We start from the raw sequence: 25,962 nt of genomic DNA on the forward strand, positions 1-25,962 counted from the left end.
TGGCTTATGTCATTAATGACACCAATTTTGATAAACATACAGAACACTTTTTTTTCTAGCCTTATCTTCCTAGAGCAACCAGTATCATTCTATACTATTGACTATTCCTTTGATAGGTCTATGACACTACAGCACTCATTTACCTCCTCCTTTCGCTCATCACTCCTGTTTCCAACTTTACCTGAGCTATAATTATAATTATATGCATGTTTATATATGTGTGTGTATAACTTATCTATGTATATCCATTATCTATATTTATTATTTATTATCTATCTATCATCTATCTATCTATCTATCTATCTATCTATCTATCTATCTATCTATCTATCATCTGTATCTATCTATCCAGAGTTAAAGCAATTTGGCTCAGATGACTGTAAGGGCTAACAAGTCCAAAATCTTTAGGGCAACCTTTTTAGAATAGCTATAATCAACAGGACAAGTAATAACAAATGTTGGAGAGGATGAGGAGAATAAAGAGCCCTCATACACTGCTGGTGGGACTGCTTCTAATTTTCTTTTTAAAAAGGGGGAAATATATGTGTTTTTACAGTCACATCAAATTCTGCAATGAGAGTATTGGGTAGGAGAGGAGAGAAAGGGATGAGAGCAGAGAAGGAGGTTCAACGAGAAATTGAGTCTATGGCCATGCCACCCGGAACATGCCCAATCTTGGCTGATCTCAGAAGCTAAGCAAGGTCAGACCTGGTAGTATTTGGATGGGAAACCATCTCGGCGTACCAGGTACTGTAGGTGTTTAAAAGAGAGAGAGAGAGAGAGAGAGAGAGAGAGAGAGAGAGAGAGAGAGAGAGAGAGAGAGAGAGAGAGAGAGAGAGAGAGAGAGAGAGAAAGAGAAATTGCTTCTTGAATTAGTCCAGAAGGATGAATACAAATGACCATTTACTCATAGAACTTTACATGAATCTATTCATGTCATTTAATATAAAACAAGATTGCTTCTCCAGAATTCGATGTGACTGTAAAAACATATATTTCCCCCTTTTTAAAAAGAAAATTAGAAGCTCCCTATATTTATATGATTTGATGTTCTGCCTTTAAAAAAATATTATACCAGATATATTTTCCCAGGTTAGGTAATTTTTCAAAACAGCATTTTTAATGGTTTCAGGAGATCTCATCTAATTATAATATTTTAATTAACCCCACTCTTATTCTTGAACCTAGGAAAGAACATCAAATATTTTACTACTATAAATAATACTTTGAAGAACATCTTTCTACATAACATTTGTATATCTTCGATTACTTACTAAAGATAAATTTCTGGGAATAAAATTACTAAGTCAAAATATATGTGAATTCTAAGAATCTAATCATCTATTTACCAAATTGTTTTCTAGAGAGGCTATAACAACTCGTGTTTCCATAAGCAGAATGAAAGGACCAAATTAATTTCTTCCCAGCCATACTAAGTAATATCGCACTTAAATTTTTTTTAATTTATTGTTAAGAGAATTCTTTTAAAATTTGTGCTCAACAGAGTTTTTAATAACATAATTGTTTTATTCATTTTGTCAAAAGTAACTTATTCTTTTGCTTATACCAGACCATTAATTCATTTATTAAATAAGTATTTTGACTGCCAACTAAGTGCATTTGCTGACTATAGTGAATATTGTAATAAACATAATGGTCATGGCTCAAGTGCTTTTAGGTGTTTAACAATGCTAAAATATTTTCTAAATTTGTATAAGACTGATTTAGTCTTCTGCGGTAGTCCTATGGCAAAATATTTCTTCTACTTGATAAAAATGAATTGTAAGTTGTCTTAGGGAAAAAATGTTTAAAATATTATTTAATTTGTCAGTTTTCTACTCATTAAAATACATTATTTCTGGAATGAGGTAAGGAGGGGCAGAAAGGAGTTGGGTGTGGGTATCAAATGGCAACATGAAAGATCCTTTTGGTGCTGAAATTGTTCACATGTTGATTGTGGTCATTGATGCATAAAGCTGATAAAAAATGAACAGGACTTAATACCAAAGGGGTTCAGAACAGGCCTTCCCAGAATGTGCCACCTTGGCATGTGAATTATTGTGAGCTGAAGGCAACTGAGAGCCTCTGGGCTCATGAGAAACTTTTACCACTCCCTTAAATAATTTAAATTAGGGGCCTTGCCCATGATGGGTTATCACCAGAAATAACTTTTATGACTTATCTATATGGCAGGGCACATTTCTAATTATTAAACATCACTCTTCTTATTTTCCTGCAAATGACTTTCCTCCTCTCTGAATCCCCAAGGTACCTTATTCATCCTTAGCTCAGAATGCCATATATATACATTACATTTTAACTTTCTGTCTCTGAACCTCTCATGTATGTGGATTCTCAAACCTTATTGGATTTGTGGGGTTTCTTTAAGTAGGCATGTAATTAAATTTAGTTATTTTCTCTTGTTGATCTGTCTCATCTCACTTTAATTATTAGATTACCTGGAAGAACATAGGATAGAGGAAAATTTCTCCCTCCTCCACGATACACACACATGTACACACATACAGACACACATGCGTGCACATACACACACGGAAATGAATACAAGTAAAACAGAAAAGTTTAATAAGATGGGTAGATTGGATCGATGTCAATATCTTGGTTGTAATAGTTTTGAAAAATATCACCATTGGAGAAAACCAAGTAAAGGGTACACAGGATCTCTTTGTACTACTTCTTACAACTGCACGTGAATCCACAATTCTCTAAAAAAAAAAATTCCATTAAAAATGTGTTACTTCTGCTTCATATTTACTTACCTTCAGTATTTCAAAATGATTGCTATGAAAATAATCTGAAACAATGTATGTAAAAGCTCTTAAAAATAAAAAATTGATGTAAATGAAATACACATTTATGACAATTCAGATCATGTGTCCCATTGGCCAAACAGTGATTTGGCCATGAGGATTGGTCAGCAAATTCTTTAAAAAATGAATATGATGCTGTCTATTGCTCTATTAGAAAACTAATAGCAATGTGACAAATGTATCTGGGAAAATTCTATGTGATTGGATGTTAAGAGGTGATGAGTACTAGCTTTGGGAAATTCTATTTGAAGCACAATATAAAATAAATGAATGGCTGAAAAAATGAGCAGGCAAAGTTACCCAGCAGCTGAATAAATTTGTTTACTTTTTTTATGCTTTATCCTAGTAACCTAACAAGAGAGAGGGCTCCTCTCAAAACAAATAAATTCAGAATTCTTCCAAAATATAAAATTTCAGAGGAAGATTGGACAGGATCGGGGCAAAAATTAAAAGCAGAACTGCTTAAAGCCAATTGCCTTTAGGTTCTGCACACATCCTGCAGACATCTTGATGTCGATTTGATGGAACCTAATTTTAGGCACAAAGCACCAAATGTTTTCACAAGACATGTGTAAGATGTGGTTTTGGCTAGCCATTATCTCTAGGACCATTGTTTTTACTCTGAGGTCTTGATTAAAAAGGAAGAGAACAATTCTATAATTAGGACAAAGGTAAAGACATCCTAGCATTTCATCATGCTCCTCTTCTATCATTAGGCTTCAAATGTGACATAAATTGGCATCCCAAAGCTTTTCATTGCTCTTAAAATTTTCTAATATAAATAAAATGCATATATTATCTAAAGGATAAAATATTTTGTAATTAAACCATATCCTGAATTCCTGGTTTTAAATCTGATGGCCAAGTAAAATTACCCAAATTTTTAAAATCCAGACAGTAAAATTACCTGAATTCTTAAAAATAGAGGTCAGGCATAAGCTGGCAGAAATGTTACAACTTGTTCATAGACTTTTTTCAAGCCTGAAGACTTATTTGGTTTTAAAATAATAGAAGCCATTCCTGCTTTTTCTTCATAATCAGAAAAAAAAGTTTAAAATAGAGTCAATTTTACAAGTACTCAGTGAATTTATAAAATAATTCTATTAATTGTATATTAATTGTCGTAAATAAAGACATTAATCTATTGCAGCAATAATAATGTGACGATAGCATAAATGAGTGAGTCTTTTCCTGAGTATATAATTTACTCCTTAGAAATAATTTAGGAACAGGGATGGACAGAGTCTATTTCTAACTGTCTACACAACAAAAATGAAATAGATGAAATGGAAAACACCATAAATGACTCATAATTTACATCCTTCCACCATAATATAAAATATTGAGAGGAAAAATTTACTTAAAGACAAATATATTCCAGAGATATATCCATGTTAAGCAACAATGCAAAAAATAAAAGGCATATTTTTAAGTGAAGAAACTAGAGATGATATTTCTGTAAGACGGCTTATTGCTTACCATGATGCTACCATCTATCGCTCTTTCCAGGGGAACAGAATCTCCTGTAGCATTTTTCCAGCACCCAGGGGCTGGCTATTAGAGTAAACACTCCTTTTCTCTGCTCCCCTATCCACGCTCCCACCTCCCATGTCCCTTGCTTGCACCTTCAAACATTAGTTGGCAAATATTATCACTTGTGGAAAAAAAGACAGTGAAGGGAAATCCTGTGATTTCAAGTTGGTCACTTTTGTTTGCCTTTTTCACCATGTGAGACAATCCTCATATGCATATTTATAATGATAAATGAGGCCAAACACATTTAAAAATATTGAAAAGATTCAACTTAATACAAGCCAGTGTTATTAAATGTTTAAACTAGAACACTTTTCTGTCTAGCGGCATGTATAAATGCTTGTCACAAAGACAAAAATAACAGACTATTGAGAAGCCATAGCTATGGTAGAGCAGTAAGTTACTGACAAGAGTTTTCAGACTTTGCTTAAAGATACACACATACATTAAAATTCAGTGGGTACCCTTCCCCTGATGCAACCATAAAGTTTGTTAGCTTGGTCTAGGGCATTTTTTTGCCAAGATAAGACTAAAATAATTAATATATAAAAACCAAAATGTTGAATTAGTAAGAGCATTGTGAAACTAAAGAAAAGTCGGCACATTCTTTTAGAAAATCCTTCCAAAACCCAAAATACAGTCATCCCTGGCACAGCCACACCACAGACATTTGATTCTTATATGAAATCCAACATTCCAATAACATTAGCAACCTCTGTGGTTGCAACATTCCATCTCAATAAAAACAATTTCCAGTTAGTGCACCTATATTTGGAGAACTAGGTACCGGGTTTTAGCTTTAGTGCCTTGCATTGTCTCTATGCAAGCACGTAGTAAACAGAAACAATGGCAGTTTTCAAAATGAAAGTCATTTTCTAAAGAAGCACTTTGTTGGTAAGTCAACAAAATCATCTATTTTTTAGTTAAAATTACTTTATGTCTCATTGGGATAAATTGCTTACTGTCACTGTTTTTTTATTATGTTACAAAAATAAAATGATAACTATCTCTTAATTTTGTAATAAAATAATTAAGTACAAACATTAGTTATCACTAATGAGAGAGAAATAACTGAAATGAAAGCTATAGCTGGTTTTTACTGTACTGACCTGCTTTAATTTCTAGGGTTTAATGCCTTTGGATCTTTTAGTGTGTATTAGTGCATATTTTATTTTAGTCAATATAATTTTACATAAAGTGAGCCCCTAACATAGCACAGGGAGGTGAGGAAGTGTAATTCGTTTATTCATTGAGGCATTTTTTGAATGTTTACTATCTGTCCTTCGATATTCTATAGTTATTGATTAGTAAAATAATTTCATACGCCTAAAATAATTTTAAGTAATTAAAAAAGAAAATAATAGAGAAAATTTGTCACTTCATTATTTTTATAATTAGGTCAAGAATTAGGCCATATTTGACCAAATTGGTTTTCTGTTTTAACCCTACCATTTAGACTTTCCAACTGTCTGATATTCTAAAAAAAAAAACAAAAAAAAAAAAAAGGAGCTCACTAATTTGGACCAAATGGATTAATGGATTCATTAAAATAATTGTAAAAACTTACATCAAAACTTAACTTATGTTTCATTCTAGAAACAGATGGGCAATGGATTTTTAAAAGGAGGGACATGTCTGGGACAATAAGGCTCAGTCTGTCCCAAAGGTGAAGGACTGATGATGCTTCTGCAGAGCTTTGCTCGGAGCATGGTTCACGATCGTGGAGCAGTCAGTGCAACTGATGATGTTACGTACCTGAAATTGTCTCCAATATGGTCCCCCAAATAAAGGAAGTCCTCCTGATCTTGGACCATTAAATCTCCTGGGTTAAAATAAACATCTCCCTTCTTGAAAACATCACAAAGCAATTTCTTTTCTGTATTCTTCTTATTCCCAGCATATCCAAAGAAGGGATTCTTTGCTCTCACTTGAGAAATGAGGAGTCCAGGTTCTCCTGTGAGGGAAAGTCATTCTTCAATGGTCTGATTAAAATGATTATTATACAGACCATGCATGTACTTGAATTATATCTAACACAGCCAGTGTGGCCTATCTTACTTTCCACAGAACTTCTTGTTATTATATCAGACATAATTTGCTCTAGGTGCTTAGAGCAAAATTAACATATCCTTTCACAGACTGCCACAAACACAAATTACTTTGGAAAATGTAGTAAAAAAGAAATCAAATGTAAAAAAAAAAAAACGGTATATTAAATTTTTCACGTCCTGAGTGGGTAGATTAATGGCCACCTTTCTTTTAGATTATGTAGATTTTATCACTGATAATAATGACAATTACATAAATAACCATAATGATAATCTTAAGAAAGTTATTATAGTAGGAATATTTATTGGGCATTTCCCATGTAGCAAGCCCCATGAACCTTTCGCAACTGCCATCTTGTTTATTCTTCACTGAAATCATTTGAAGTTGATAATTATAATCCCTATTTTACCAGCAAGGAACCAGGGCCCAAAAGAGTAAAGTAGGTTATTAAAGTCCAATAAATAGAAAGCGATAGATCTAGAACTCAAATTCAAGTTTCAATGATTTTGTAACAAGGTTTTTGTACAATATTATCTCTGATCTAATTAATATGCTATTAGAAGTTTAGGAAAATGTTTTTGTCCTCTGGGTGTTAGTCTAGAAATCCTTGGTGGGCAAGAGATGAGACATAAAATTTATTAGTTTTAATTATAGTTAGACACATTATCTGAAGTAATTTTTCAATCTAATTTATTCAAATGAATCTAGATTTTACCTAACAATCTGCAAGGTGAAAAACTTCTAAGAGAAGGGTAGAAGGCAAAGGGAGCAGCAATCACTGCCTTGTAAGATTTTGGAGGATTTCAAGGTTAACAAATGACTTGCTTTGCCTCCTGTGAAGGGAGGCAACATTTATGTGATGAGTTAGATGGAGTTGAATTCCAGCAAGCTGAAAAGCAATTTATGTTATTTAATGCTCTCTAACTTCCATGGCTCCCTGTCCTTCTGCACATTCTGATTTCCAGGGGCACACATCTACTGGCCTAAATGAGCCTGCTCTGTTACAGCAGAGACCACTCATCGTCATCATCATCAACACCATCATTACCATCATCATCATAATCATTGTCATTATTACACTTATTAAGCACCTTTTGGGAGACAAGCCTTCATATTATTTTCATTTATAGGTGAAGAAACTGAGGAATAAAAAGTAATTCACCCCAAATCATACAACTACCAAATGTTGGGTTGAAGTTTTTTAACCAGGTCTACCTGACTCTAAAGCTTCTTCTCCATCACATATTCCATCAGTCTACATTCCCTATATTTCAGAATTTTCCAAGCCTCATCTTTCCCTTAAAATTTATTTTGTTTTCCTTCTTCATGACACAGGTGATGATTTTTTCCCTGCAAAATCAATTACTATAAATGCTTAAAAAGATTGTAGTGCATTCTTATCTATCCTTTATAGGCATAATTTATGCAAGACATAATGCTTTAATGGAAAAATAAAATATTGAGTAACCCATAACAATATTTAGGGACAATCTGCTTTATAAGAAACTCTGAGGTTGCATAAGCAGTTCTAGGAGTCAAGTTCCAATTTCAGATATTATTATAGTTGTAATAAAAGACAACTAGCAAAGTGTGTTAGATAAGGTTTTTTGCAATCTCTTTAGAAATGACATTTTTTAAAGACATTATCTATAGAGTTGAATTAGAGAAAGATGCTTGATAAATGCCCTTAGGCTTGAAATTCAGAGGACTGGGAAATGTTTTTTAATAGATAAGGTTTATATTTTTTCCAATCTTTCAGCTGCCACTAAAAAACAAAACAAAACACAAAAACAGGTGTACAACCTTTATCTCCACTTTTGAAGTAAGGATTGAAAGGAAACTATCTCTGAAATGTAGTTTAAACATATTTTGAGGCAGTAAAAGGTAATTTTGGCTTGATTTATTCAGACTGGGTCTCTAAGCAACTCTAAATGCACACGTCTACATTTAATTTTCTAGATTAATTATATGCATCAGGAAGTTAATTGGGGAACTTGCTTTCATTAAAATTTCTGACCAAAACTTATAAGAAAGTCTACCTTGGTGGAGGAGGGAGAATGAAAGGGAGAAGAGGAAGTTGGTAACAAACCACACGCTAAGCTCTCCACAGGGCTATGCATATATCATCTCATTTAATTGTCGACAATAGTTCAAAAATCCATAGCGTTCCTATGCTCTAATAATGAATTGTCAGAAAAAGAAGTGGAAAAAATAATTCCTTTTGAAACTGCAACAAAAAGAATATAAAAACTAGGAATAAATTTAATGAAACATGAGAAGGATCATGAAAACTATAAAACCCTATTAAAAGAAATTGAAGATACAAAGAAATGGAAAGACATTCTGTGTTCTTGGATTGGAAGAATCAACACAGTTAAAATGACCATATTATCTAAAGCATTATACAGATTTAATGCAATCTCTTTCAAAATCCCATTGACACTTTTTAAAGAAATGGAACAAAAAATCATCAGATTTGTATGGAAGCACAAAAGATCCCCAAAGATCACCAAAGCTAACCCAAGAAAAAAGAACAAGTCTGGAGGCATGACTCTGCCTTACTTCAAATTATACTACAAAGTGACAATAATCAAAACAGCATGGTATTTGCAGAAAAACAGACACATGGACCAGTGGAACAAAACCGAGAGTCCAGAAGTAAACCCATGTTTATATGAACAAAGAATTTTTTACAAAAAAGCCAAAAACATACAGTAGAAAAAGGAAAGCCTTTCCAATAACCAGTGCTGGGAAAACTGGAAAGCCACCTGAAAAAGAATGAAACTAGACTGTTGTCTATCACCACACACCAAAATTAACTCACAGTGGATTAAGGACCTGAATGTAAAACCTGAAACAATAAATTGCATAGAAGAAAACATAGGAACTAAACTCATGGACCTTGGACTTAATGAGGATTTTATGAATTTGACCTCAAAAGCAAGGGAAGTAAGTAAAAGCAAAAATAAATGAATAGGACTACATCAAACTAAAAAGCTTCTGCACAGTAAAAGAAACTGTCAACAAGGTAAAGAGACAACCATCCAAATGGGAAAATATATTTGCAAGCAATGCCTCCAATAAAAGCCTAATATCCAAAATATAGAAAGAGCTCATACAACTCAATATCAACAAAAAAACAAATGATCCAATCACATGATATCACTTATATGTGGGATATAAACCTAAAAGCAACAAATGAACAGGAGAAACAAAGAAACTCATGGACATGGACAATAGCCTAGTGGTTACCAGAGAGTAGGGGGACGTGGGGCGGGGTTGGGAGTAGGTAGGTGGGGTAAAAGGGGTCAAATATGTGGTGACAGAAAGAAATCTAACTATGGGCAGTGAACACAGAATGCAATATATATGCCTTATTGTTAAATTGTACACCTGAAACTTACTGGATTTTGTTAACCAATGTTGTCATAATAAAAATTAATAAAAAATAAAATAAAATAAAATTCAGCATTTACCCTAGAAAAAAATTAGTTGTCAACTTCACAAAATAAATACTATCCCCTCTAGTCTTCATATAAAGAAAACAAGGCTCAGACATTTTGAGTGATCGTCCCAAAGCACTACAGTTTTCTAAGTATGAGAGCCCAGATTTAAATCTAAGTCTGTCTGACTTTCAACTATACCTAGAATATTAAATTAAGTCATCCATTTTTATTTTAATATTTTGGTGCATTGTTATATTTGGACATTGGACATATGTAATTGTCACATACCAGAAGTGGTGCATTAAGAAATATATAAGCTCAGTAGTAACTACTTTTAAATTTTAATAATTTTACCAACTGAGCAACTCACCTGGGGCCTCTAACACCTAATAATTAAACCATTCTACCTGCGTTGAAATTCCAAGTAAGTCACATTACATATTAGAAATAACCATTCTTTCTTTTCTAAATTCAGCAGTAATTTAAAAAGAAATTCAGAAACTTTGTGTGAGGAGACATCTTCAGATACAAGAATCTTAACTTTTTTCGCATTACTACACTAACCCTGTTCATTTCTATAGGGTTCATCTTTCTGGAAATCATATTTTATCAAGTTGAAAGTAAGAAGAAACTGCAAAAATAAAGTAAGATTTAGTTACTTATTTGTGCAGTGACATCTACTGGTGGTAGATTTTATGCTCAATTAAAATAAAGAATTAGAATGTGGATTTATTAAAACAAGTAATCTTACTGACACAAAATTAGATATCTGAACATCAAAATTGAAGGTATTAGTAAATGGTACTCACGTACTGGCATTTACTTTCATTTCTTTTATGTTGCACATTACCTTAACAAAACATTACTAATTTTAATCCTAATGAGTGAATGGGAGTAATTCTTGATAGCAATTGCATACTTTACTAATTATAGGGAAGAAGGCCACTTTCTTGCCTTCTCCTTTTTGCAATAATTCAAAACCTCCCTTGAAATGGAAAATTTTTATAGAACAAAAAGGTAAACTATATGAACACAAGGATTTTGTTGTTTATTTTTAATTTACAATCCCTTGAACAGGGACCAAATGCCTAAAAAGTACTTGCAATTTGACTTACTTTGGCCTCTTCCCCAGGCCTTTCACAGGAAGTGTCCCTAAACTGACGCTCAGTACTTCTGTGCACTATTGTAGTGTGAAATGGCAAATTTATTGGAACATCCTTATCACACTGGAAATCAAATTTGTTGGACATCTCTCCTTGCCCCCAAATATTTCTAGCTGCCTTGCTCCTAAAATGTCCAAATTACCATGTCATGCAGAGTCATACATCCATTAAAATCTGACCCTGGGAGAGAATTACAAATTAGCTCAATTCAATCTCCTCATTTTAGATATAAGAAAATTGAGGTTTTCCTGATGAATTAAATAAGCAATCTTATTAAACTGAACTAAAATGGACATAATAAAATGAAGTGAGAAAAAATAACAAGGAAGGACAAATAGAGAGAGGAAGAGGATGTGGAATGAACTGATGTAGAACAAATAAGTAGGAAAAGATGAATAAAATTAATGAGATAAATGCGATGGTATTACTTATTATCAAAGACTAAACACAAATACTCCTGGTTATAAATCAGTAAAATCAGCATGTAGCTGAAACTACAATTCATTATTTGAATTAAAATATAAATGAGAACAACTAATATTGGTTGAGCATGTACTGTATGCCAGATACTGCTAAAAGTTTAAGAGCAGTATTTGATATAATCGTCAAAACACCCTGTGGGGTAGAAATTAGTATTATCCTATTTTAAGATGAGGGCCTATGAAGAGGTTGCTAAGCAAAATATATTATTATTCTAGACATAAATATTCTTTATTAAAATGAAAACTTGCATCTTGTTGGTTTTTGTCTGTAATTGGGGGAACAGGATATTGGCCACTTGCCTAACAACTGGTAAAAAGAAAAATTCCAGACGTTCCGGAACTGCATTTATCATTTTGGCCAAATAAGAACAGAGTCCTTTTTGTTAGCTGTGTTCACAGCGTCAAGCATATCAAAAACTTTTAATAAATATATATAAAATGCATTTGATGAACATTAGAAATGTATTTAAATTGATAGAAAGGTAGGAAATTGATTAATAAAATAAGTTGTGAAAAATGAAACCATACTATTTTAATAAATGCAATCAATTTAAATTTTTTTCGAATTTAACAAAAGAACATGGAACTGAAGTTAAACTGAAGTGTTTCTTTGGCATAGGAAATATCAGTCCCTGTGGGGAGAAAAGTTAACCTTAACTCAGAATTTAATGAGAGTTTAATTCTGCTTTTGCTCCCAGCTTCTGGGAAATAATCTCTAAACCCTGGTAAAGTCATCACAGATAGGAGTGTATTTATTTGCCTAAGAGCCTTGGGCAACCAGATAGAAACAATATGCTTTAGAGTGGGATCTCTGAGTTACACCAATAATGTGATGTAGTGCAGGGCTTTGGGTCACCTGGCTTGACCTCCTGGGGGTTGTAGATGGAGGTCAGCCAATGGCGCAGGCAACTAGATTTAAATGATCGAACCTCCTGAAAGACTCAAGACACCATGCCTGGGCAAGTTTCCCTAGTTGGCAATACTCCATGTATCTTGTTACATATTGGTTACAAGAAAGTGATACTGTCCTGACTCCACAAGAGAGAACACTGGGAAGCCTTGCATTGGGTGCTCTCCTGGATTCTGCCCTATTGCTTCTTCCCCTGGCTGATTTTAATCTGTATCCTTTAGATGTAATAAACTGTGCAACTCTAAGTACAACTGCTTTCAGTGAGTTTCGTGAGTCCTTCTAGAATTATCGAACCTAAAAATGGTCTAAAGGACTCCCAAACTACAATTGAAGTTAGAAATAGAGCGGTCTTGTGTGAACTGTTTCCTAACTTCACAGTTGGCTAAATTTCCTAGTCTCTAAAAGATGCCCACTTTAAAGACAATAAAAAAAGTTTGTAAAAATGTGAGCAAAATGAGCCTTTTTATTAGATCCCATATTTTATTTTTGCATCTATGGATTTACTCTATGAAATATGAGCAATTCATACTTATGTTCCCTTCTCTCCTCTCACCCAATTTCCATTTTTGCTAGTGTCATAATTATCTTGATATTGTGAGGATTTAAATTTTCATTCTATCTATAAACATAACTCTGAGCTATTCAACCTTCTATAGTTAAACGGATTCAATGAAACCTTTTAACTGAAGGTGATTCCTTTATTGCTAAATTCTGCTTTATCTTCGGGTTGACCAGAAATTCTCATTTGATGAATTTTATAAAGAAGTATTGCATTTCTGTAAATACATGGGTATTATATTCTCTGATTTCTTAAAAATTTGAGAACACTTCTTTGCTGCCTTCGTACTTGAAGAACAACTGAGATCTAATATTCTCAGGTGAAAACATTACTTTCCTTTTTTTCCTCCTGGCATTGAGTGTTTTGTTTTTCTTTTGAGAGTTGCCTGAGATGTTTTCCACTTTCACCTGCACTTTGTACATCCTTTGCCTTTTCTGCATCAGCATCTCCTTATGGTTCTTTAATTTATGTTTAGTAATTTCACCAGGATATATTTTTCTGATGATCATTCTGTGCCATATTTTATTTTCCTGGAACACAACGTACTCTTTTGCCAAAGATTCAAATCGTTATTTAAAGCAAATTTTCTTCTATTAGGTTTCAAATAATTTTTTTATCTCTTTGATTTTTTTTTTCTGCAGGAACACCAATTAAGCATATGTCAGATTATTGTCTATGTCTTCAAAATTTATCTTTTTAGTGTATTTTATATTATTATGTGTATACTTTTTATTGTTCATGTAACTCTTTAGTCCCATCTATCTCACTTCCTAACAATATTTAGTCTTGTTTATTTTTAAGTCCTTTAATGTGGTGTTCATCTCCAAAATATTTTCATTTTTCTTCTTTTTTGAGCTGAGCATGCCAGTTTCCAACTCCTTTTGTTGATTTATTTTCCTTCACCTTTCCTCTTCTTTGAGCTCTTATTTTGAAAGAGAATATTATTGCAATTTTTGGACCTATGGAAAACTGTTTTTCTAAATATTTCCTGTCCATTTTGGAGAACTTATTATTTGGTGTGCGTCCATATTTTTTTTTCAGCTGCCTTTTGTGTAGATACATTTTCTCCCCTTCTGCTGCAGAACCGTGTCCAAAGCTAATGAAAGTTTTAAGTTTTATTTCCTCTAGGGATTTCACGTTTGTTTCTTTCCAATTACTATCCTCAGGTGTAGAAAAGAAGGCAGTCCATAACTTTTACTTGGGTTTGTCTTTCAAATTGTCACCAATTTTTTTTTATATTGTTTGCTTTGGAGGCATTAATGGGACCCGTATTCCTTTAATGTCACACATTTAAATAGTTAAGTAACAGCCCACAAAAAGGATGTTTGGGTCACAGGAACTCTGTGTTGCTGTCTTATCATTTTCCTTCACTTATAACATCCTATTTCCGTTTAGAGGCTGATTCCTCTCTGAGACAACAAATGCTTCCATTAGGTTTAAGTTTTTGAGAGACACACTTATCAAATCTCCCCACATAATTATGAAACAGTTATTGGTCTAAATTTTTCTGATTGCCTGCTATGTAACAAAACAGTATGGGAATAAGATGATCAAAGACAGACTAGAATTCATATGATATTAGGTACATTTTTTTTCATTTCCAAACTGAAAACAAAACCTAAAATTAATTGAAAATCAGAAGTTTTCTAAATAAATTGGAGACAATCATGACTTCATGTATTATTGACATTAGTACATTCTGATAGGGAATTTAAGATATTAGAAAATTATAATGAAAATACAAATAAAAATACAAATATTTATTGTACTCCTGTTGGATGATTACTTTGGAATGACTCAGCTTCACTAAGGAGCTTTTAATATAAATACCAATTTTTAACAGAATCAGTGACATGAATTAAGAAAATTAACGGTAAGGAATGTAAAGTTCAGTAATATCAGCACTTATTTTCCCAAAATTACTTTGGTTCAGAATATGAATGTATTTCTGACATAGCAACAAGACTCTTAAAATTTTAAAGAATGCATTATAAAAACAGTTTATACCTTCTTTAGATTTCAAATCTTAGGGAAATTTTACACCAGCTTTAAATCTATTTCTTCCCTTTTAAAAAATTATATTTTTGTCTCTTTTGGCACTTCTGTTTTTAAAATTTATGCTCTTTATTACTAATTTCCTTCCTTTTATTTTCTTTGAGTTTATTTATTTTTAAATTACCTTATAGAAATGAATATTTAGCTCACTAATTTTCAGCTGTTCTTATCTGAGTCCACAAATTTTGAAATGTAATGTTTTCATTATGATTTAGCTCAAATTATTTTCTAATTTCTGATTTTTTGTTGACTCATGGAAATTTAGATATGTTTTACTTTCAAATATAAAGGAGATGATCTATCTGTCATTTAAAAATGTACTTTTACTTTAATTAAACTGTTGTTAGAGAATTTAAGCCATATTTATTCAATCTTTTGAAATTCGCTTGAAAAGAATACGTGTTCTGCAGTTTTTAGATGCAATGTCCTATATATCTCCATTAGTTCAACTAGTTTGTTTATTGTACTATCAAATACTGAAAGAGCTATAATAAAATATTCTTTGATTCTAAATTTGTTTATTTCCCCGTGAGGATATAGAAATCTTGCTACACAAGTTTTGAGACTGTTTTCTTTATTTTCAGTTTCATTCTTTAACAAATATTGTTGAGCATAAATTCTATTTTCACAATTATTTTCTCCAAGCCAGTTGAAGATATCTGTCCACTATCATTGGTCATCTATGACCGCTATTGAGAGAGAGATCAGCTATATATGTCTTTTACTCCTCGGAAGGTGATTTGGGGCTGCTTTTAAGATTTTAGTGGTATCAATACAGTTTTTAAAGAAATCACATATTAGAAGCTTATAAATAATTTCTCAGCGATATAAAAATAAAAGGTAAGTAGAATTAGTGGATTAAAAATACTCAAGGAAAATGGAGTCAACTATATCAGAATATATGCTTGCTGTTCATACTTAACATCATTAAATTTGGCAAATGAACAAAATAATTAGGTACCATGATCCCCATGAGATAGAGGGAAAACATGGTTCACCTAGAGGCCACTATTTTATTTATAGATGTTCTCAATCTAAAAAAAAGGTGATAATATTTATGATAGTTTATAAGCACAAAGTTAGAAGAGAGGTTGATAGATCTCAAAATATTTCTTCTGTAAGAAAATACTGTACTTACTTTGTAAAAGAAATTTATTCTTCTGACTGCTCCAATTTTCCCAGTGTGATTCATTAAAAAAATGTTTCTTTCAGTAGCTCCATGAAACACACACATCTTAATATTTTCAAATCCATCTAAAAATTCTCTCCACATATCACTCCATAAAACATTTCCAACTGCCAAACACACCTGATGATCTTTTTTCCTTCTTTCTGTTAGAAGAAAAGATTTTACTTGAATTTATTAGTTCTAGTTTCCAATTCTTTCCTTCATTACTATTACTTAAATGGCAAATATCTAAGAAGTAAGCTGCATATGTGCGATAATAGAAAGGATGTAAAAAAAAAATCGTGTAAGTCTGTTGCAGAACCATGTCCAATAGCTGATGAAACTAACACTGGCCCAGAGGAAGAGCTTTTATTTTCCCTTAACTGGGAAAACCTCTTTCTAAACTCCAGACTACTAAAGACTTACTTTGGTAGATATCAGGTAAGGAAGAAAGCATATTTTAGGAGAAAAAGCATTACTTTAAAAAAGTTATAAAATATATTTAGCTTTGTACTCTCAGCTGTATCATTTATTATCTATGTCACTTTGAGCAAAAGGTTGAATATCATTCTGATTCTCAGTTTGTTCATCTGCAAAAACTGATAATAACATCTATCTCACTTATATACTTCACTATACAATTTACTATGAGCCCATTGCTTAGCATATAGTAAACAATAAATTGAGGTACTTTAATCACTGTAGTATTAGGCTTGCAAATATTATGACAACTACTTGTAGCTACCATTTTTGAATGTGTGGTATTTCATATTTTTACTTCTGGTTCATGTTTCGGAATTAAAAGAAAAATATAACTATATTTTATGCTATATTCAATGAGCACTATGTTAAATAAAATGAATTGTACACTGATCAATAATTATAACCTCACCCCCGTTAGAACGGCTATCTTAAAAAAGACAAGAAATAACATATGTTGGAGAAGATATGGAGAAATGGGAGCCCTTGTACTCTGTTGATGGGAATGTAAATTGGTGCAGCTGCTGTGGAAAACAGTATGGAGGGTCCTCAAAAAACTAAATTTGGAACTACCAAATGATCCAGCAATTACACTTCTGGGTATTTATCCAAAGCAATGAAAATGCTAATTTGAAGAGATATTTACACCTCTATGTTCATTGCAGAGACAAAGTATTGATAGCAGGGGGGGACTTTTTATCTTGACAGTACTATTCAATTTTGTTTAACTATAAAAACAATTTGATAAAATAAAAATTAATTTTAAAAAATAAGATAGAGACACCTATCACTGTGGGTACACTGGAAACAACAGCCCGGCTTGCTGATTTCCTTGGGGCCACATCAATCGGGTTTACGGTAAATATTCTATGGATGGAGAGAAAAAAACTCAGATGAGAGCAGCTCTTTCCAGGACAGAGGATTCTTTCCCATCACCAAATATAACCCTGAGCAGTTCTGCCCCTGTTCCGATCTATGGGCAAGTCAGATATTGCCTATGTGGTGGGAACAAGCTCTTGGATTTTCCACTGCCATTTTCCTGTATAAAACACTAGTATTGCACACCTTAGGATTCATTCTGCTTGAACAGAGAACACTCGCTAATATGGTATAATTCTTGATGCTTTTCAGGTCAGAGATGTTTTAAGAAGTATCATTATTTATAAAATGTGTTGGCATACTCCATAAACCAATAAAAAGGTGGTTTATAAACCAAATTCCACAGACTTGAAACTGTGTGGGCTATAGCTAAACATGCTTACTAAATGGTCCAAAATGATTTATTTGATATAGAATATCAAATTATCAAAACTAGGATAGGGCTTTTGTCAAGAAATATAAAGTTCATTTATTCAACTCTTAAGATGTTTTTATTCTATTTTCCTCCCATTAAAAAAGTCCAAAAAGTCTTTTAAGGGTATATACTTTTAAGGGTATGAGAGAAAAATCGACTGACTTATTATTTAGTGTTATGGGGAAAAAGAGAATGTATATTTCTTCTGATGTTAAAATGCATGCACAGGATAGAAAAATCAAAAAAGAAATAAGAATAATCTGTAATCCTACCACACCAACATTATTATTTTTATATATCCACATATATACATAAAATGTTATAATCACATTGTAAGTAGAGCTACATACTATTCTATTTTATTAATATAATACATTCTGGGCCTTGTTCTGCATTATTAGCTCTTATCCTTTAAAACTATGATTATATAATTTTCATATAATTGTATCACAATAATTTATTTACTCTCATAATTATTTACTATCACCTATTTTTGGATAGCCATACTGTAAATATTCACCCTTATAAATAATACTGAGTGAATATTTTGTTTATAAATCATTGCATCTCATTAGGATAGATTCCTGGAAGAAGCCACCAGTTGTAAATATTTTTATAACTTTGTTATCAAATTGCCACATAAAAAGGATCTCTTAATTACACCATACTCATTTATATGGATTATCTATTGCTGCTTTTGCAATGCAGAGGTAGAATTAAGTAGTTATGACGGAGACAGTATAATCCACAAAGCCTAAAATAGTGACTAATCTGGTGCTTTACAGAAAAAGCCTACTGACTCTTGTCCTAAATCATAAATAAAGTCAAAAAAGCAACAACTTCTTAATATGAACACAAGTCAAGCACCATCTGGTTAACTGGACAATACACTGGTGCTACAAATATTGGTTCATTAAGCTTTCTCATCCAGATTCCCACATATGTTCATTTTATGTTTCTTTATTGAGAAGGGCTTTATATCAAATAACTGTGAGTTGGTTTTATTTGTAAAGTGGGTAAATAGCTTCTTATGCACGTTAAGCATATTGGTAGGTGGGCAACCTATTGGTCTAATAAGCCTTTTTTAAAAAGGCTACCCAGCTAGTGATGTTGTGAAGCTTTCTTGTGACCTTGGAAGATGACTGGAAGCCAAAGAAAGGCATCAAACAGAGCCTGATATAAAAACATCATAAACTTGGCTCCAACTGGCATGACAGACTAGGAGATTGGCAGGGGTCAAGGGTGAAGTTTTCTAGATGAAAGATAATAAGGGAGAGAAATCAGGTTATGGTCAAGGAAATGGAAAAGGAGAATGAGCAGAATAACAAATGTGAAGAAGAAAAAGTCATCGTAATTGACAAAGAGAGCATTAAAAGTGACCCTGGAATATATGGAATTTGAGAGGAGAGTCTAAGGGTTGTTAATTATATTCGGTTTTATATGTTTTAATTTTGAAATTGCTATAAAACTAGCAGTGCATCATCTAAAATACAACCAAATCTTCATAATGTCCACCTATAATCTAAAAAATTGCCTCCTCTGTCATTAAGTTTCCTCAAGCCTTCTTTAGAATAAATTCCTATTCCTTTTACTTCTTCCTGAGCCATGAGGGTACCTAAAAGTCACTGGATATCTAAGCTGTGCTGGGAATGGAACGAGGAGAGCATGCATAAATAGGAGTATAATTAAATTAATGAAAGAATACATAACACCTACATATATACATACACAAGAGAAAGACAGAGTGTCAGAGATGGGAGACAGAGAGAGACCAATAGATGTAGAGAGTCAGAGAGAGTGCATGAGACACAGAGACAGATAGAAAGCAGCTAAGACAGAGAGTGAAAGTGAGAGAGACCTACAGAGAAAGAAAGCAAAGAGATGATACATAGGGAGAGAGGGAGGAAGAGAGAGAGAGCAAGATAAAGAGCAAGATAGCTAGGTGTGTGTGTGTGTGTGTGTGTGTGTGTGTGAGAGAGAGAGAGAGAGAGAGAGAGAGAGAGAGAGAGAGAGAGAGAGAGAGAATTAGAACAACAGAGAGAAAGGGACAGAGAATGAAATAAAGATAATACATAGAAATGTGGACACAGAGTGACATATCCAGAGACAGAGAGAAACCCCACACTATGAGAGAAATACAGAGAAATGCAGAGACACTCACACACACTCATATAGGGATGTGAAGTGAGACATATTTACAGAGACAGAGAAAGACTCATACCCTGAGAGCGAGATACAGAGACAAAGACACATGTACACAGAAAAATTGTCTCTGTCTCTTTCTCACACACACACATGCACATGTACACACACAGAAAGAAGGGGTGGGGAAAGATGAACTAGATGCAGAGGGACAGACTTGAAGAAAGAGAGTTGCACACATAGAGACACCCAAATACGAAGACACAGCTGTACACAGAAACACAGGTACTGAGATACATGCAAATACAGATGTACAAACAGAAACTGAGGCAGAGAGACCAAGAACAGGGCAAATACAGAAATTCAGAGTACAGGACAGGAACAAAAATCATGTTTGTAGCTAAATCAGGAGAAGCAAAGGGACTGAATATGTTTAAGCCCCAGGTCAGGTTGCTGTTTATCTCATTTCAATCATCCTGATAACCCTATAAAATAAGAAGTGTTATTCTTATTTTGCATACTGGGATAATGAAATTCAGGTTCAGGGTCACATGCAAAGTAGAGACACAATTTGAACGCGTTAAAATTTACGTGTTATGTTGGCAGGGACTGTTGCCTGTTCTGTTCTCTGCTGTGCTCCATTGCCTAGGACAATGCCTGGTGCACAGAGATGTCCACAACAGATGTGGGAAAGGAAGAATGAAAGGGAGATAGGGAGGGAAGGAAGGAAGGAAGGAAGGAAGGAAGGAAGGAAGGAAGGAAGGAAGGAAGGAAGGAGGGAGGGAGGGAGGGAGGGAGGGAGGGAGGGAGGAAAGGAAGGAAGGAAGAAAGGAGGGAAGGAAGGAAGGAAAAAAGGGGAGGAAAAGGAAAAGGAGCTCAAAACCTCCTTAAAAGCCCATGCTCTATTTTTCCAAGACTTTCCCCATGATTTCAGTAATAGGAAGCAATCAAAACACAAGTTTCTAATTCAATAGTTGGTGCTTAAACATTTACACACTTGGGCGCATGTGTAGAGTAAGCTATTTTACAATATATAGAAAGTATTCATTTTATCTTCAGCCATTTAAAATTCCATTTGTAATTTAAAAGAGAATTTGATGAATGGGTCAGAGCTTTTAATACACAGACCCCAAGATCTTAAATTTCAGCAGACCAGCTTCCCTATAGCTTTCAGTGCCATGCAGCAAATTGATGTGACCGTACCAGTAGTTACATGGATTTGAACCAAGGCTCTTGTTTCTTCAAAATGTTCTTTGGGACCTGTTTTTCCATTAGTGTTTATTGAGCTGCTTATATGTGAGGCAATGACCGAACTACAGTTACCTCCTACTGGGTTATAGATTTATTTATTCAGTTGCTGAAATAGTAGGCCTCTGACAATGCCCTCCTAAAAACAAAGTCTCGTTCTTCCAGAACATGTGCTTATTCCTATTCAGAGAATCTATAACACACCCAGGCTGAATAGCCTCTTTATATGTCTATGAAAAATGAAACTCTGGAGGTTCTGTTTAAATACAGGTAATTTTGTATCAACCTTGATTTCTTAGGAAACAAAGACTATACTGTTTGTTAGTAGATGGAGAGACAGAAAGGAAACATAAATTCATAGTGAAAAGGAAGGGGCAAAAAATTGCTACCTTCACCCTGGAGAACTAGCTGCTTAATGCCCCAAACAAAATTATGATCTAATTCCTAAAGGATCATCTAAAATATATAACAACATGCATTAGGGATTATAATCCTTCCATCTTGATTTTATGTAATATAAAACCTCTTTTTCCTAAGACCTACTGGTAATTACACATGCACGTGTGTCACACCAATACACCCCATACCAATAACTATACATTCCAACAGTTTGCTTCCTTTGCAGACAATCTAATCTATATTCACAAAAATATAGATAAGAAGCCAGCTGGATATTACAGAACAGGTCAAAGTAACATTAAATGCAAATAAGATATCAGAGAATCCCGAGAAGAAAAACAGGATAGCAGACTTATATTGAAGCAGGAAAGAAATGGTAGTAGGAGAGGGTGGGGGCCTCTTTAGAAGAGGACCAGACAGGACGTAAAATGAGAAGCTTGCAAGGCTGAGGCAGTGTGGGCTCCAGCAATCCCCCCAAAATCTTTGTAATGTTGCCTTTCCAGTTTGGGTTTGAGCGCGCATGGTTTCAGTTCGAGCACCATTTTAAGGCACAAATAATAGTTTGAAAAGACTCTCTGTGTTACAGCAAAAAGTAACCACATTGTAGACTTACTTCAAACTCATTTTCTAGATGTAATAGTAACAGGGATTGTAATTTATAGACCACTTATTCTGAATAGATGCTTTCTATCCTGGCAGCACATGGGAGAACTGAAAAGTGGAAGGAAAGCAATGCTTCAGACCAGAGACGTTTCAAAGTTGCTTTGTAAAGAAAAGCCGGCTCCACAGGTTTGTAAGACTTGCCTCTAACCTGAAAGACTTGGTGTTAGCTCACCTAGAAAAGGTCTGTGTCAACATAAAGAAAAGGGCCGATTAGCAAGATCATTTCTGTTGTAAGCTGGATGTAGCAATTGCCTAACTGCCTCTATGCAAGGATGCAAACCTTTGATTTATCCTACTCCCTCACTGGGCTCTGTCCTCCCCAGGAACTCTGACCTTCTGATAATTGAGTTTCCCTTGCAGGTCTGGGACTAGGAAAGGATTGTCCTGCTCATGAGAATGTAAGTATCCCAGCAACTGGGCTTGTAATATTTGTTACTTGATTAAAAAATATTTTTTTTATTGTGCACCTACTATGTGTCAGACACCATTCTAGGTACTGAGGATATAACTAGAGATAAAAAAAGGTTAATGCCCTGCTTTCCTGGAATGTATAGTGTACTGGGAGTAATGTAAGGGTAATATGTAGTAAGGTAAAATGTTTAAGCAAAGCCGTGAAGAAGGCTAGGAGACACTGTGATAGTCTGACTCCATTCTTTATGTTGGATTGCAGACAGCTTTCAAGTGCCACCAGTCCCCTTTCTTCTTCTGTCCCAAATAAGGGAAAGATAATCAGAAAGCCCAGGACTCCTTCCTCTGGCACCAACAGAAGTTCAAAGCACACGAGTAGCCTCACATGCACAAGACCCCTCACCCCAATGCTGCCCCTTATCACAATAAAAGCTGAATTGGTCTCTTCCCTTGCTCTTTCAAGGCATTTTTGGACATGCTTAAGACCCTGCCCTGCTTTGCCCAGAAAGCCCCATTAGGTGAGTAATAAACCTGTTCATGTACATGTGGCATCATCAGTCTCAACATCTGAAGCAAATGGGGTATGAGGTCCATCTGAGTTGTTTAGGTGAACATACCAGACATCCGTGGGGATTGTGGCCAGCAAAGGCCTTTCCTAGGAGGGGATTTAAATGGGTTAGGCATGAGCCATGCAGATTTCTGGAGGAATATTCAGTGGGTGAAAACTGAGAATCCTGGTGCATTAGAGGAAAAGCAGAGGCCAGTGAGGCTAGAGTGGAGGGAATACTGAGCTGAGTGTGAGCAGGGTTAGGAATGAGGGTGAAGGGAGGTCCCAGCAGGGGAGCAGATCCTATAGAGCTCTGTAGTTCATGCTAGGGGAATTTGGATTTTCTTCCAAGTAAATCATCAGAGGAATCTGAGTAGCGAAGTAACATAATGGGCTTACACATTAGTAGAACCATTTCAACTGCTACCCCAGAGTAAAATTTAAGAGGGAAAAAATAGAGTTAAGGAGAAGCTTTTGTTAAAACTTTAGGCAAGAAGTAGTGCTGACTTAGATGAGACCATCACTAGGTGGTAAAATGAAGTTTGATTCTGGATATATTTGAAGGTCGGATTGCCGGGATTTGCTCATGGAATAGACAGGGCGTGTGAGAGAAAGAAATTTCTAGGGAGCTTCCAGAACTTTTGTGACTGGAAGAGTGGAGTTATTAACTGAGAAGTTCAGGATGTGGCAAGGAGTTGCATTTTGATGGAGGAGGGTGTAAAAAGTTAGGCTTTGGCTATTTTTGAGATAAGATGTGAACTAGATTCTAAGTGGAGAGGTCAAGCGGGGATCTAGCCATATAAACTAGAGACATTTGGGTGGTGGGTGTGTAAATGTTTTCTGCCAGGGAAAAGCCGAGGCATTTTTATGCAACTACCTATAAACACTCATCTCAGACTGTGATTTCTGCTTGCAGGTAAATCTCTTTAGGAAAATATTACTTATCTTGAGATTGATGATAAATCTGGATTTATTTAGAGAATATGTGGTTTTGCTTTCTTTTACTTCAGGATTTATTTTAAATAAATGTCTATGGGGGCTTCAAACCATGGCTTATGAGACACTGAATTTGAATTCCTGAAGGTGCGGATCATGTCACTTGTTCATTCTCTGGCTCTGCCTGCAGCCAGTGCTGTGCTGGCTGCATAGCAGATACTATTCCTCCCCTGTGGGAGAAGTTCACTGAAAGCAAGGAATGCTGGATGGCCAAAAGCAAGATCTCCTCAAAGGGATAAGATGTCATAACAGAATGACTTTCTTTTTTCCCAATCTTTAATACCAAGAACTGCTTGTACTTGTTCTGTGTGAAATCAACAAAGGAGATTAGGTAATACAATGCATCTTTGCTCAGAAAAATGATTACTTTTTTTGTTTTTTGGACAAAGCTATATTTATTTCTCTCTTGCCTCCTCAATTTGCCTGCAGATAAGTGCTTAGAGATTATTTTGAAAACACTATCTTTTCTTCAAAGAACTTAAGCTAAGAATTAAAATATTTAATTAACTAAAAGTAATCAGGAATTCTTTTTCAATTATCAGTTCCCTCAGATTCTCTCATTTCCCCTAAACTGGTGCTTTACAATTTCAATGAGATGAAAGGGATATTTCAGTTCACAAAAAATTTAAAGGAAAACACCTTGAAAAGAGATTTGAAATAAATCTAACTAACTATTAATACTTTTCTTATGGGAAAAAATAGCTCAAGTGGATAAGATAAAACATTATGTGCCAAGAGATGAATAAGTAAGACTCAGGGAGACATTTAAAAGGAGAAAAACAGCAAGAACGCTATCCCTCTCTGCCAGTCATCTTAACGATTAAAATTAAATTATTCATCAGTCATTAAAAATATACTTATTTCTATTTTATAAATTGTAGTAGTTTATAAATTATAGTCTAGTTTGTAAATTATTTTCAATTTAAAATTATAAATAAAATTAATCTTTTCCCCATTCTTTAAAAAAAAAAGACAAGACATTCTTTATTAAAACAAAATACTGTGCAGAAGCCCAAGAGAATTGGGTTTCATCTACCATATTTAAAGAGTGGGCCATGAAGACTGGCCTGTTTTCCCCGTTTCCCACCCTACAGGGACTTTCGAAGAAGCTTGAGGGAGCATCTAGTTCTCCATGAAGCACAACTGGAAGACCACTATTTTTAATGTCACCCAGTATTGAGAAGAGACTGTGCACTAGGCATACCCCATACTGTTGAGAGTTTAAATCATGTCAACCACTTTGAAAAGCAATCTGGAAATAAACCATGAAAATCGCTAAATATCCATGTCTTTTGACTACCTTCGCTTCTGAGACTCTATATTGGCTATATTGCATGATGATAATAATTTCAGCATTATTTAAGATGATGAAACTTTAAAAAAATATGTGTATGTATTTAACTATTCAATAAATACTTACTGAGCAAATAACCTTGCAAAGCTAATGTTTTTATGAAAGAATGAGAGGAAATAGGAATGGCTGGGGGCACAGTTTAGAAAAGCCATGAAGATGTTCACCAGGTAGTGTCTACTCTGTCTTTTATAGAAGGTTGCTTTTATTTGACTGAAGGACACTAATTCCTTAAATT

General features: G+C 34.2%; 1 protein-coding gene and 1 long non-coding RNA gene across 2 annotated transcripts in view; one reads left to right on the plus strand and one right to left on the minus strand.

Annotated features, from left to right (window-relative positions):
• Positions 1 to 267: 267 nt before the first annotated feature.
• SLC27A6 (solute carrier family 27 member 6) overlaps positions 268 to 25,962 on the minus strand; it is a 42,296-nt gene continuing 16,601 nt past the window's right edge. The window contains 6 exon segments of the mRNA XM_036225953.1: positions 268 to 3,868; positions 5,010 to 5,099; positions 6,120 to 6,318; position 9,890; positions 10,401 to 10,490; positions 16,167 to 16,356. Of these exon segments, the coding sequence (XP_036081846.1) occupies positions 3,715 to 3,868; positions 5,010 to 5,099; positions 6,120 to 6,318; position 9,890; positions 10,401 to 10,490; positions 16,167 to 16,356 (724 nt within the window). The 3' untranslated portion in view covers positions 268 to 3,714.
• LOC118606722 lies at positions 5,143 to 25,245 on the plus strand. The gene is made up of 5 exons (XR_004952581.1): positions 5,143 to 5,258; positions 22,459 to 22,548; positions 22,783 to 22,820; positions 23,294 to 23,348; positions 24,388 to 25,245. It is a non-coding gene; the product is annotated as an uncharacterized LOC118606722 (long non-coding RNA).

This window comes from Rousettus aegyptiacus, unplaced genomic scaffold (genome assembly GCF_014176215.1).
Source record: "Rousettus aegyptiacus isolate mRouAeg1 unplaced genomic scaffold, mRouAeg1.p scaffold_m13_p_8, whole genome shotgun sequence".
Classification (NCBI taxonomy): domain Eukaryota; kingdom Metazoa; phylum Chordata; class Mammalia; order Chiroptera; family Pteropodidae; genus Rousettus; species Rousettus aegyptiacus.